At 47.1% G+C, this 13902-nt stretch overlaps 1 protein-coding gene across 1 annotated transcript; it reads left to right on the forward strand.

Moving 5' to 3' along the window:
* The first annotated feature begins 515 nt into the window (after nt 1-515).
* Nucleotides 516-13902, forward strand: CNMD (chondromodulin). The gene is made up of 7 exons (XM_064713981.1): nt 516-642; nt 906-1040; nt 3437-3577; nt 6623-6736; nt 9359-9512; nt 10677-10879; nt 13223-13902. The coding sequence occupies exons 1-7, from the start codon at nt 571-573 to the stop codon at nt 13436-13438; spliced, it is 1035 nt and encodes a 344-aa protein (XP_064570051.1). The 5' UTR covers nt 516-570; the 3' UTR covers nt 13439-13902.

A 13902-nucleotide genomic window follows, 5' to 3' on the forward strand; every position in this document is an offset into this window, starting at 1 on the left:
CACACATAGCCAGCTGTAGCCTTTAAAAGCTTGCCATGTACAATATTAGAATGGTTGTGCCCAGCCTGGACACGGGGCTCAGCCGGAGGCTGTTGGCTTGTGCCAGTCAGCGAGGTGTTTTGTGGAGCAGTCGCCGACCTGCACTTTGTCAGCTCCAGCGCCTGTAAATTCCTGTGGCAAGTGTAAAAAATCAGTCAACACGTTGTTCGATTTTAAAAAGCTGGTGTTTTTTTACGACGGCCGTCTGTCTGACGGGGCGCCCCTCTTCTCGCCGCGGGGTGCGGGGTGCGGGTCCCCTACATCCCCGGCCCCCTCGGGAAGGGGGGAAGCTGGAGACGACGCCCAGGGGTCGCTAGGAGGGGGCGGCGATGGGGCAGGACGGCACAGTCTCAGGGAGCTCCCCCGGCTGCCGGGCAGCTCAAGGAGCTCATTGTGCCCGGGGCTGGGCGGTGCTGCCCTCCCCGCGGGCCGGGGCCGGGGCCGGCAGCGGGGCGGGCCGGGGCGGTGCAGGCCCGGGGCCGGGGCCGGGGCCGGGGCCGAGCCCGGGCAGGTCTCCCTCCCGCGGCAGCCATGGCAGAGGGCTCCGAGAAGGTGCCGATCGCCCGAGTGGGGCCCGACGATGTGGAGCTGTGCCTGCCGCCCGTGAGTGCTGCCGGCTGGCACCGGGCGGGACAGGGTGGCATCGGGACTAAACCTGTGGGCATGGGTTGGGATGGAACGGGATCCAGCGAGTCGAGACGGGAGGGGACGGGTTGGTTTGGGACGGTGGGGAACGGGTGGGGTCGGGACAGGTCGCGATGTAGCGGGCCGGATGGGGACAAAAGGGGTCGGATCGGGTCGGGTCCGGCCGGGGGTCCCGGGGCGGGGTCCCTGCCGGGTCCCTGCTCCACCCGCGCTCTCCGCAGGCGTACGCGGCGGCCGCGCCCCCCGGACCGGGGCGGCTGCTGAAGGCCGGGGCCGCGGTGCTGATCGCCGGGGCCCTCCTGCTGCTGGCCGGAGCCATCGGCGCCTTCTACTTCTGGAAAGGCACGGAGCGGCAGGTGAGCGCGCCGGGCCGGGCCCCGGGCTCGTCCGCAGCCGGGCCGGGTGGGCGGGCAGCCCCCGCACGTACGGGAGGCACGGGCTGGAAGCGCTCCTTGCGAGGAGGTCTATAAAGAGGTCTTTAAGCAGACCTGTAGGGTTTTTTTCCGTTCTAAAACCCCCAAACACCTAAAAACCCAAACCCATAATCGCTGTCTTTGACGGCTGTGCGGATGGAGCTTCCTGGAAGCACATTTATTAGCAAACACGAAACACGTCTTTGAGAGCATAGACTGCACATTGATTTCTGCTCACAAATCCTCAGTGAACTCAAACCCCAACAAGTCCCTGGGGATTCACGTCCTGGGCAAGCTCCAGCTCTCAGGACAAAAAAACATTGAAATGTGTACATTCTTTTTTCATAGCATCTGCATTCTCAGTCCAGGTTCTACCAGGACCCTCAAGTATATAATACTGTAATTAACCCATTAACAGGCACTGTTATTTCTGGTGCTTTGTATACCTGTGCATACACTTAGGTTTGCAGCTGTGGAGCAATTTTTAAAGTTAAGTTTTATTATTTACAGTTTCTGGGGTACATGAGAAACACTTTATGGAAAGAATGAAACTGAGAAGCTGGTGATCAGTTAAAGACTCAAACTTCAGAGCATTATAACATGTTTACAGATTAATTTTTCTTTCTGTTTACACAGAATCTGTGTTTAAAACATATTTGAAACATGATGGTACACACATGACTGTACCATTCTCCATAAATTAAATTAGTACCTTTGAATTTACTTTGGAAGAAGTTTTGTACTGCCTCTGGCCACATGCCAGCCCTCATCAAGGAGAGCCTTGTGTGAATTCCAGCAGCCAGAGCAAAGGTGGCCCTGTGAGATACACCCCTACACACGGGGATAATTCAGATAATCAGAAAGAAAGGTACAAGGTTTTACAGCAAAAAGACAGGACACACTGCTGACCTCTAAGACGTGCTGTAAGAACTGTGTGTTTCTCTGGACTTTTGAAAAGGGAGAGGGATGCAAATGGTGGCATAGGCAGGGGACAGTGCTTTCAGCTCTGAGCAGGTAGGTGCATTTGTGGAGTACAAGATAATGCTTCCCTTTTTTAATGCTCCTGTCATCTAAATTCAGCCATACAAAATATGTCACATTCACAGTTTCCATTAAGCTTCAAAGCTGCTCTCTAGGTGAAGACACTGGGAAAGCTGAGAGTTACTTTTCCAAGCTCAGAAAGCTGCACTTGAGTTGCAAATGTTTAGGAAGCAACTGCAAAAATTATATCCAGGGTAATTAATTTTAAAAAACTAACACAATTTTAAAATTCTTGGTTTTATTTTATATCTTTAAATTCTTCCCTAAATGACAGGGGTATCAAAATCTCAACTCCAGCTCAGCCCCTGTCAGGGGGAGACCATACACTGGTCTGGTTTTATGGACCACTTTCAACAGGAGTCCTAGAAAGCAGAAATATGGGAGTGGCTGTGTATAACTGAGGAACCATAAATCTTTAGCACCTTAGACTTCCCTGAGTGAAGGTGAGAGAAGAAGAAATTTGTCTCTAGCTGTCAGTGTAAATTTTTCATTAAAATGCTGTAAGGGCTTTTTTAAGACCCAAAATAAACTGCTTGTGCAGCACTTTTAGCAGAGCTGCACAGGAGAATCACAAAACCCCTCCACAGATTGTGGTCCTCCAGCAAATACAAACCACGCCATAGCTCTCCTCATTGAAAATAGGATAAGGGCAAATACGCTGACAAGGAAAATACCAGCCTATACAACTTCACATCCAATTTAAACAAAGTTCACATCCATTACAAGCTGGGAAGTGTGTTCGTATTCAAGAGGAACCTGTTTTCCTGTGCCTCAGCAGTTCATCCTAAGAGATAAACAGGGCTTGGCTTCCTTCAGAGCAGGACATTCACGCCTGCTGTCCTTTGGGAATCATGCCAGCATAACAAGAAATTCCTAAATGTCCTAGAAGAGGGTTTTTAGGCCAGAGTGAACATGGATGTGGACTCACCCCACATTGTTTTTGAAGTAAAACTATAAGCACTCCCTGGAAGGGGGATCTCAGATCTTTAGTCCTACTTGATGCTCAGAGCAGGGACAGCCGTGGGGTCAGAGGTGGTTGCTCAGGGCTTTATCCAGTCAGGCTGTGAAAACTTCCAAGGATGGAGACCCAACAACCTCTCAGGGCTGGCTGCCCCACTGCCAGCTGACCCCTGTGCTGAAGTAGTGCACTGTTGGTTGCTGGAGGGTTATCAAATGCCTGCAGCAGCAAAATTTGGGAGCTAAATAGGGATATGAGAGTCAGATTGACCATTGCCTGGTGTAGGAGGAAGGCAGTAAGTAATTACTGGCATGTGCTACCGCTCTTTTATTGATTCCAGGTGTACAACGTTCACTATACTATGAGCATTAATGGAAAAGTACAAGATGGATCAATGGAAATAGATGCTGGAAACAACTTAGAGACATTCAAAACAGGAAGTGGGAGTGAAGAGGCAGTTGAAGTCCATGATTTTCAGATCGTAAGTAGTGCCACTCTTGTCCTTCATGTAACACACTCCAGTGCTGGACTCTTAAGGACACCTTGTTCTGCCCTGACTTCTCTGCCCCACTTAGTCTCAGGTTCCAGCCTCCAACCATCCACACAAACATTTTTGCTCTCCTGGCTTGCATTCCTAGGGAGACAGGCAGTTTCCTCCAAAACAAAAATCAAAGTGCTTTTTGGAGATCAGCCATGCCAGGTACCACTCCAGGAAGTGGTGTGGATTAGGCTGCATCGGGTTTGACTCCATGTAAATACTTTGCATTTTCAAACTGCTGAGCAGAGATGTGACATGAGACCTTGGGGTCTAACTAGGAAAACATTCTGTCAGGCTGTGACACAACTCTGTCACTATTTCATGTGGTTTGAACTGGCAGAAACACCTCCCCCAGACATCCTTGTCTGAGGAGCAGAGGGTCAATACAGTAGGCCAAGGAGAGACCACTCTGCAGTGCTTGACTTGGGGAGCTTCCTTTGCCCTGAGATCAAGGATGGGAGCTGCTCTCCATGGCTTGGCCTGGTTTCATTCCCATGGCAGAGGATGGAGGCATTTGGCACAGTTTATGCATCTGTGCACCAATGCCAGGTGTGGGCCCCTCGGGCTGACAGCAAACACACTTTGGGCACCCCAGCAACTTGTGGCTACCCAGCAGAGCCTGGACTGACAGATGCCAAACCTCAGCAGAGCTCAGTAGCTCGGACAGAGTAGGTCTCTGAGCTGCCCTGAGCTACTAAGGCACATCTGTGTGATGCTGCACAAACCCATCACAGGGCCCAGAGCCTGCAGTTTAATGGTCTCAGGTGCAAAACACTCAGCTTCAGAGTTAAGCCCTCTGCAAGTCAAAGCAGCACCTAAAACAAAGGTGTTGCTGCTAGGAAGCCTCTCTGCTTCTGGAGCAGCCACCTTTCCCTTGCTGGATCTAGAAAGGCAAGGAAATCCAGCTCCTTGGCTTTTGAGCAAGAACTAACGAATCCATGCCAGGAGATGCTGGACCCCCAACTTTCCCAACAGCTGTGGTTCTGCCTTTATGCAACTCTCATTAGCATCACCATAGCAACATTATCAGCAGCTGAGTAGGAGCATCCACAGCAAGCTCTTCTCATTTGCCTTTGCCATTTCACATCTGCACAGAAGCACAGTCCACTGGAGAGATGCTGAATTCATGTTTGCTCCATGTGTGTTGCTGCCTGTGAGTTAGTGTCTGTCACAGCCAGGTTACAAATCAGCTCCCAACACCAACCGGCTCAAGGGACCTCCCAGGGACGGTGCCTGCTTGTCATTACAGAGGGCCAGGGACAACCTCAGCAAAGGGATGATGCCACTTGGGTTTTCAGCCAAGAATGCACACAAAGGAGAAAGCAACTGAAGAGATGGGCTTCCAACAGACTGGTATTTACATTAACAATTTAGGATGACTGGCACTGCTGGAATGACTGCATGGTCAGAGAAGGCCTGGATTTGGCAATATAGGGTATTCCTAGAACACCTGGTACACCACAAAGCCTTATATCCTAATGCATCCATCCTTGAATAGCCATCTCCTCTCTCACTGCTTTTTGTAGTCATTTTGTTGTGACGGGGCTGTGTCCTGTAGCTACGCAGGACATGCAGACACACAGGACATGGCTCAGGTGCCCCAGTACCATCCATCTCATGCTGCACTACATGACAATCTGCTGAGTTGGAAGGGACCCACAAGGATCATCAGGTCCAACTCCTGGCACAGCACATCCCAAGTGTCACACTGTGTGCCTGAGAGCACTGTCCAAATACTTCTTGGTCTCTGCCAGACTGGTGCTGTGACCACTTCCCTAGGGAGGCTGTGCCAGTGCCCAACAACCCTCTGGCTGAAGAACCTTTTCCTGATATCCAACCTGAATCTCCTCTGACACAACCTCAGGCCATTCCCTTGGGTCCTGTCACTGTCACCACAGAGCAGAGGTCAGTGCCTGCCCCTCCTCTTGCCCTCACAAGGAAGCTGAAACTGCAACAAGGGCTCCCCTCAGTCTCCTCCAGGCTGAACAGGCCTCAGCTGCTCCTCACACAGTTTCCCCTCGAGGCCCTTCACCATGTCCCCCTCCTTTGGACACCCCCTAACAGTTTAATGTCTGCCATTGTGGCACCCAGCACCGCACACGAAGGCATCCCTGATACCTCTTCAAGGCAGATGAGAGGGGTCATGCTGACACCCACACCCCTTTCTCTGGCAGCTAGAGGCCAGGCAGAAAACCAGCACAACTTAAAGGACACTAGGTAATTATATTTAGGTGGTTGACTTGTGCAATCACATGAAAAACACAACAATTTTGCCATTTACAACGAGGTATCTAAATTTATAATGTAGAAGAGAGCTCTTTTATGGATAACCAAAGCCTACAGTGGAAACGTGGACACTACAGACAATGGCAAGATGTGGATGCCCAAGGTTCTGGCATGAGCTGGAAGGTATGTCCCAGGACTTGCAGGAAACTTGCTCCTTCTCTTGCTCAAAACTAGAATCTATGGTTTATGCAACTGCATTTCACCCTAGTAGGTAGACAAAGTCCCACACACAGATTTCTGCACCAAACTGCCCGTCACAAACTTCCCTTTGCCGTCACAGTCACTTATTTGTACAGACTGAACCGAACTGCCCCCACATTTTTGTTAAACTGTGTCACAAGGGTACCATGCCACCAGCTAGCACAATTTCAAGACTGCCTACGTTAGGTGCTAAGTTACAGTTCAAATCATGTCAACTAATTCCTTAACAGAGCTACTCCAGGTAGCCTACAGCCTGCATGGAAGCACTTACATAAAACACCCCCCCACTTTCAGGAATCAAGCAAAAACTTCCAGACCAATTTGACCAAAATTGTGAAGCTAAAATGATGAAGGGAAGAGCGTTTTATTGCTTCTGGTTTTAAATAAGGTTACCCTTCAGACTGAAAATTCAGTGGCAATTTTAGCAGAGCTGAGGCACTTTCTTGGGGGTGGTGAGGAGCTGGAGGGCTGTGCACAACCCCCTGCCTTCTGCTTTTGCAGGGCATAACTGGGATCCGTTTTGCTGAAGGAGAAAAGTGTTACATCAAAGCTCAGCCAAAAGCTCACATCCCTGAAGTTGATGCTATGGCTAAAGCGAGCCTCTCATCTGAGCTGGTAAGGGGTAGTTTGTTGGTTTTTTTAACTAATCTTTGTATAGAGACAGCCTAAAGGAGGTACTGAAATACAAATAAAAATGGCATTTGGAAGCCACTCTGGCTCATGGTAGGGACAGGGTGGGATAGCTGGGATTCAATGACTGGTTGCAAGAAGACCCTGAAAGGTAAGAAAAACAAGGTTGGTGTCAAGACATGTCACTGTGTCCAGAGACATCGTGAGAGGCTGCAGATTAGTGAGTGGGGAAGCCACAGACTGATTTCTGCCAGATCCACAGGAGATCTCCATGACAAGAGCACCTGCCTGAGACCAGGCTGTGCACAAGGCTGGAAGGGAGGCTGTGGAAGAAGCAGCTGCTGTAGTCAATCCAAAGGAGGACTGTGGTAGATCCCAGGAGATTTCTGTCAATGCTTTTGAGCAGAAACATGAACTCCATCACTCTAGACAGTAAAAAGGGAATTGTGGAAAACATTGCAAAATTTAAAATATTTCAGAAGAAATAATTTATTATAAAAAATATGACTTAACCTTCTTAGCATAAAACTTAATTTTACATGTTAATTAAATTTCATAGAATTTGTATCATAACCAGCACAGAAGCTGCAGCTCTCACCCAGATACCACCAAATCTCCTCACATTTGCCCAAAAAGCCAACTGCTTTATGTGCTCAAAGCCTGAGTTTCCCAGAGCTCAGACCCCCAAAGTTATTGCTCACACAGGAGTGGCTCCAGTGACTTGAGTCCAGCTGAGCCTGGATGCAGCTGGATGCTCAGTCACTGGCAGGAAAGCACAGGGGATCCACAGCCCCTTTCCCTGGGTTTGCTCTGCTCCTGGGAGAATAAAAGCAAGCTAGCGGGGAGAGAGGCGCTGTTAAGGCTGCACCTCCTGCCGTGCTGCTGTGACTGCTGAACATCTGCTTTAAAATTAAGGGGAAAAAGATCTTTCCTAATAGAGTCAGAAAGGCTGACAAATGTTACAAAGCCTCCTGAAGCCGGCAGGATTTTTCCCATGATGGGAAAGAGAACTTGCACGAATTCCAGACAGAGAGTTCCATTTTTCCTGCCTTGCCTTATTTTTAAGGCAGCTGGCCTTGACTTAATTAGCACTATTGCTTGAAGTCAAAGTTTGAATTTTTCATCTTTTTGTAAAAACAAAGTCACAGACCTGAAGACATTATCCTAAATAATCAAAAACTTATTTCTAATTCTACCTGCTGACAGTAAAACTATTTCCTTGTCCTGTTTTTTGTGCATCTTCTCCCAAGATGCATCACCTATGTGACTGTTGTAATGAATCACATGCACCAAGCAGTTCAGAGCTACCACTAAGACATTAACTTTTCCCCCTCACTCAATTTTCCAGGCCAGATGTACTACAGGAATGGCAAAGTAGCATTTATTTTTCTGGGCCAAGTCATCTCTCTGATATGGAAGTATTTAGGAAAAAGTATGCATATGCTGTTTTCCTGCAATGGGCATCATAGCAACTACCTACACAATTTGTTGAGTAAAATGAGTTTTATAGATACCCATGGGCTGGCTGCTCACAAGTCAGGATCATTCCAAACAGAAACAAAGGATATTTTTATTTCTGAAAATTAGAGTCAGATATTTCTGATGTTGATAAAAGCTTAAGTGGGAGAATGTAAATAAAGAGCAGTAGACAGATTGGATAGCAAACTTAAATGACTTGAGACCTACAAAATAAATCAATAAACACTAAAGAAACAACAACTCAAGGGAATAAATTGATCTAGTCAGTTATATAACAAGTCTTGATGACTTTTATGAAAGCAATTTAGAATTTTAACTTTGAAATCATGCTGGTTTTCATGATTCAAAAGTTAGTTTTCTTTTAATATTTCACCGTTGCTATAAAATACTTACACATTTTATGTAAAATAATACTTTGAACTAACAACTTTAAAGAATCAATCACTGGCATTTTCCTACATTACTTTGAAGATATGAACCAAAAACCTGCAGGGTACACTTCAAAAAGGCAGGCTCCTTTAACTTGCACTTCAAGCTTTTGGTCAATTGAATTGCTTTTACCAAACAAGACCTTTAATCAGACCGATCACATTGACTTGAAACTGGAAGCTGGAGCAGTTCTCAACCTATAATCTTCTCTAAAACTTTTGAACAAGTTCCTCCCCTCACCCCCCCCCCATACACACATTGTAAATAGAGTTATATATTGGGAGTATGTCAAATGAGAACAGGACATAAAAAAAGATGAAGGACTTGGGTTTTGCTGGTATTCCATTGCTGCTTAGCTGAAGGTGGTACAACTTTGGTTTCCAGCACCTGAAATTCTGGTGCTTTGGGCTGAAAGAACTCTGTCACCCAGCCCTCATGCATGGGGCAGAAGACTTCCAGGAGTGAGATGGGTGAAATCACAGCCCCAGCAAAGCTGATGGAGGCTTTGCCCCTCATTTCAGTGGAGGCAGCTTCTCCCCAGGCTTTGGCTCAGCACGATTCCCTCACACTGATGACATAGAAGGATGCTCAGCATTAGCTGCAGCGGATAATTATACAGTTAGCTGCTCAAGAATTAGCAGCGAGCAGGCACATGACTGCTCACTGAGCAGCAAAGGATTTATGCTCTTCTATTTGCAGGAAGATGAAATCATGCCTGTGAGATTTGACAAAAACTCCCTTATCTGGGTGGCTGCAGATGAGCCTATCAAGCATAACAGCTTCCTAAGCCCCAAAATTCTAGAGCTTTGCAGGGATCTTCCAATTTTCTGGCTGCGACCAACATATCCCAAAGGTAACATTTCTTTTATTTGAAAAGTATGTTATCCCTCCCTTCATCTAAATGTCTTCCTTCATCAAGTTTGCTACTGAAACTAGCACATCTGGGAAACCAGACTCCTTTCCTCCCTTGCCCACGCCTTCCTGGGCTCGTGCCAAGATTGTGGGTTTGGAGTTTATCCCCTAGATATTTTCCATCCTTGTATTTACTCAGACAATTTGCATAACCCAAGTGGGTGACTTGCTAGGAAATGAAACATTTCCAGAGAGGTTAGTCTACTTCTAGAGAAGGACAAGACAAGAGCTTAAACTAGCCCCCTCAATGTGTAGGCAGCTGACACCAGGTAACAGGTGTCAGGAGTTTGGGACCATAGCCTGTCTTGTTTTCTACCCTGCTTCCCCAGAGGAATTCAGTGGAGTGGAAGCAAGATGCTTTAAGCCAGCCAGCTGGTGGGTGGTTTCTGAGACCCTGGGGCAGTCCCAGCTCTCAACTTGGGGCCCATAGGCAAGCTTAGCAAAGGTGTTCAGGAGTCACCAGGAAGATGGCAACTCCTCCAGGTAACTTCCAGGGTTCGGAGGAGAGAAGGCTCAAAAATATGTATTCCTCCTTGGTCCAGTTAATATCAGAACTGGACAACAGGTGGGACAACGTGTGAAAAAAAAATTACCACAGTTTAGATCACCGGTGGACTAAACACCAAGCTACCAATATTTTCCACTTCCCTTGCATATCCCACTGGGCAACAAAAGAACAGTATCAAAGCTGTCCAGAACCAGATATCCTTGAGAGCAGGGCACCATTCCACCCTATAAAAGCATTTTTTAAAATAAGCGAGATGTGAACAGCTGGTCTTGCTAGTGCTGGGAATTGCTGCTGGGTTAGTGACTACAGGCTGGGTCAAAAAAGCCCCAACAAATCTCCTCAAATTTTGCCTCAAGGAGAGAAGAGGGAGGGGGGGAAGGCAATCACACTGCTTTGGACTGGCATTGGCTGCAGACAAAACGGAGGAAGGCAAGCAGCTCCCATGGCGATGCACGTCAAGTTTGCCAAGGCACAGTTTTGGCTTTCTCTCTGCCCTCCATCCTCTCCTTTTTTAATATTTAAAGAAATCACTGAAATATTAGGTAACTACAATGACACACTCAAGGTGAGATTGTCCCTTGGTGATTATTCCTTCAGATAACCAGAGGAGACAAATGAAGAGAAACAAGCGCCAGTCAGAACCAAACTTTGATGAGGAAGACTTGGAAGCTGTTTCTGAAGAAGTAAACCCCAGGTCACGCACTGTGCAGCTGACTCAAGAGCTTGGCCACCAGGCTAATGAAACCAGGCCAATGGCACAAGAAACTGATCAAACATTTAATCCAGACAACCCGTACAATGTGAGTATTTACACTGCAATCTTCCTTCAGAGCTCAGGACTGTGTTGGACAGGTAACACTGGTAATGTCTGGCTTGTCTTTTTTTTTTTTTTTTATCTGCACAGTCTTTGCTTGTTCAGCTTTTCTAGGAAATAATAGACTGGTAAAACACCTAAGAAGCTCAAAAATGTCTTCCCTCTATCCTCTTCTCCCAGTTTTAGATTTCTGAAACAAGCACAAGTGCTTGAGATCACAAGGTTAAGGCAAGTTGATGCCGAGTTTCTTTTTGAGGTTTCCAGATCCATATGGAAACAGCACTGGAGATGTGACAAGGGTAGCACCTTCTCAAAACAAACCAAAGCTGGTCTTGATCAGGCAGCTGAGACCCATCATTTACTATGTGAAGAGAGTCCAGTAGCTAGAAACATGCTTTGCTCTCAAACAGAAATTAGTACCAGACATGACTGCTACAGGGGAACACAGCAGAAGTGTCTGAGTGCAAAGAGATAAAGGTTCAGCCAAATAAATTTCTTGCTCAGCCTCTCCTCTGTGAGGGTAAGCAATCCTAGACTGGCAATAACAGGACAGAGAAGAATCTGTTTTGAGACAGCAGCAGTGGGTGGAGGATGACTGTTGTAAAACTTGTTCTCACCCTTCAAGAAGCAGCAGCCCCCAGAAAGAGCAGAGGAGCCACCCTGCTGTGCCCCAACACCTCTGCCACGCTGCAGGAACACTGGCTGTGCAGGAGGCACCTTCCAGTCTGCTGCACCAGCGCCAGACAATTTACACCCACCATTTGGTGCAGCAGGAGTAAGTCATTTTAATACAACACTGTCACAAGATAAATGCCTCCTGCTTTGGAAGTAAGTCCCAGCTTTGACTTGACATTTATGCAACAGCAGGAGATCATTATACTGTGACAGCATTCTGCCGAGTTGACATCCCTTAATTAAACTTAAATTAATCACTCCAAATAAAGTGGATCTAAATCGACTCTCTCACGAGGTCAGTAAAACAGCAGTGGCACTGGAATGTAGCTTCTCCTCACAGCCACTAAGGTGACCATCTCCATGAGGTCTGAGCTGCCCTGCCTCTGGAGGTACAAGTGCCACAGGTCTGCTCTTCCAGCCAGGGGCAGCCAGGCCGAATGGAAAAGGGCCAGACAGATGCAGCCATCAGGCTTCCCTCAGCTGCAGGGCAGGGTTTGCCCTCACAGCTCCTGCATCCATGCCTATCACCAGGCTTTGTTAGAGCCAGCCACTGGACAAGCACCATTCATTATGCTCCAGGCGTTTCCTGAAGGATGAAATGAACCCTCCCTAGAGCTATTTCTCTTTACTCACTGTAAGTGGAGTCTGGACAATGAGCTCAGGTGATGTTCATGGTGCAGGTATCTGAACTCAAGGATGATGAATCCTGACCAAGAAAACATCTTCCCTGCTCTCAGGACTGGGAAGGAGTTGCTGGGGTCCCTAAAAACACCCAGCTGTCACTAGTGTCCTGTGCAAGCCCAGACAGGGGGTGGCACCTTTCTGTGTCACTTTTTTTGTTGTGTTGCTACTTTCCAAAAATGAATGACAAATGCTTAGGTAAAAACCTGACTGGTACTTCAGCATTTGTGCATTACTGCTGCTTTTCTTGAAGTAATATCAATGGGCAAAGAACAACCCAAGTTTCCAAAAGCAGAATATCAAGTTACCTTTTTTTCCCCAGAAATGAGGCATTTTGAAGGGTAAAGGCTTTTAGGTATTTTGTGCATGCTTTGCTCCATATAACTCCTTACTGTCAGCTACAGAACAGACACAATTCTCACTGTCAACAATGCACCTAAGTGTAGTGGGGTGGGAGGGAAGGAACCAGACTCAGAGACAAGAGCCAAATCCTCAGGAAACTGCAGGGGACCAGAGGAATAGTTTCCTAAAAGGGCTGTAAAAAGCATTAAAATACAGAATCTAAAACTAATCATAAAAACCACATCATATATTTCAGGAATTCTCACCTACATTAAAGATTCAGGTAACTATCTTGAAATAATTTCTGTCACTAATATTTAAAGTTTGGGAGGAGCTTACTGTTGCCGGAGCTTTTGCAAGGACAGTAGAATAAAAATAAGTTAGAGCTGCCTGTTGCTCTTTCCATTTTGCAAGGGTGATCGCACCAATTCTATGCTTCTGCCAAAGAGAGCAAGTCAAAAGAAAAAAATAATAAAGCAAGATGCCTGGGACACTTAGTGGGAGTTCTGTCAACTTCCACAGCCCAAGACTGCAGGTTTTACCCTTTGTGGAGTTAAGGGGAGCATGGATGTATTCTGCTATTCCATGAGAATGAGAGCACTGGGATGACATTTAACATTTCACGTTCCAGCAGCTGGAAGGTGAAGGGATGGCCTTTGACCCCATGCTGGATCACCTGGGCGTGTGCTGCATCGAGTGCCGGCGGAGTTACACGCAGTGCCAGCGGATCTGCGAGCCCCTCATGGGCTTCCAGCCGTGGCCCTACAACTACCAGGGCTGCCGCAGCGCCTGCCGCCTCATCATGCCCTGCAGCTGGTGGGTCGCGCGCATCATGGGCGTCGTGTGAGCAAATCCCTCCACCAAAACAAAACAAACTCAATGGAGCCTTGACAAAATGAGCAGGAATACAATGAACTGGTAAAAGACTAAAGCCAAAGCAGCGGTACCGATCCTGCCTTACAAAATCAGAGCCTGTTTTTCTGCACCAAAAGCAAGGTCAGATATTCCAGCTGCAAATTAAATGCTCAAGTTAATATTTCATTAGCTTTACAAGAGGCAAGGGTATAATAGCACTTGCTGAATTAAAAAACTGAGACTTCCCCAAAAAAGACAACATTAAACTTTGCTCAAAATTGGTTTAGCAGCCCAGAAGCTTGCCCATACATCTAAATTCAGCCTTTCAAAACAAACGCCTCTCTTTCCAAGCTATATGTGAAAATTTACACCCAATTAAGCAACTAGCTCAACTTGTACACTTGGGAGTGCCTTTAATCCATGTAGCTTACTTAAATAAATCACAACTTAAGTTGC

Source organism: Zonotrichia leucophrys, chromosome 1 (assembly GCF_028769735.1).
Source record: "Zonotrichia leucophrys gambelii isolate GWCS_2022_RI chromosome 1, RI_Zleu_2.0, whole genome shotgun sequence".
In the NCBI taxonomy this organism is placed as follows: domain Eukaryota; kingdom Metazoa; phylum Chordata; class Aves; order Passeriformes; family Passerellidae; genus Zonotrichia; species Zonotrichia leucophrys.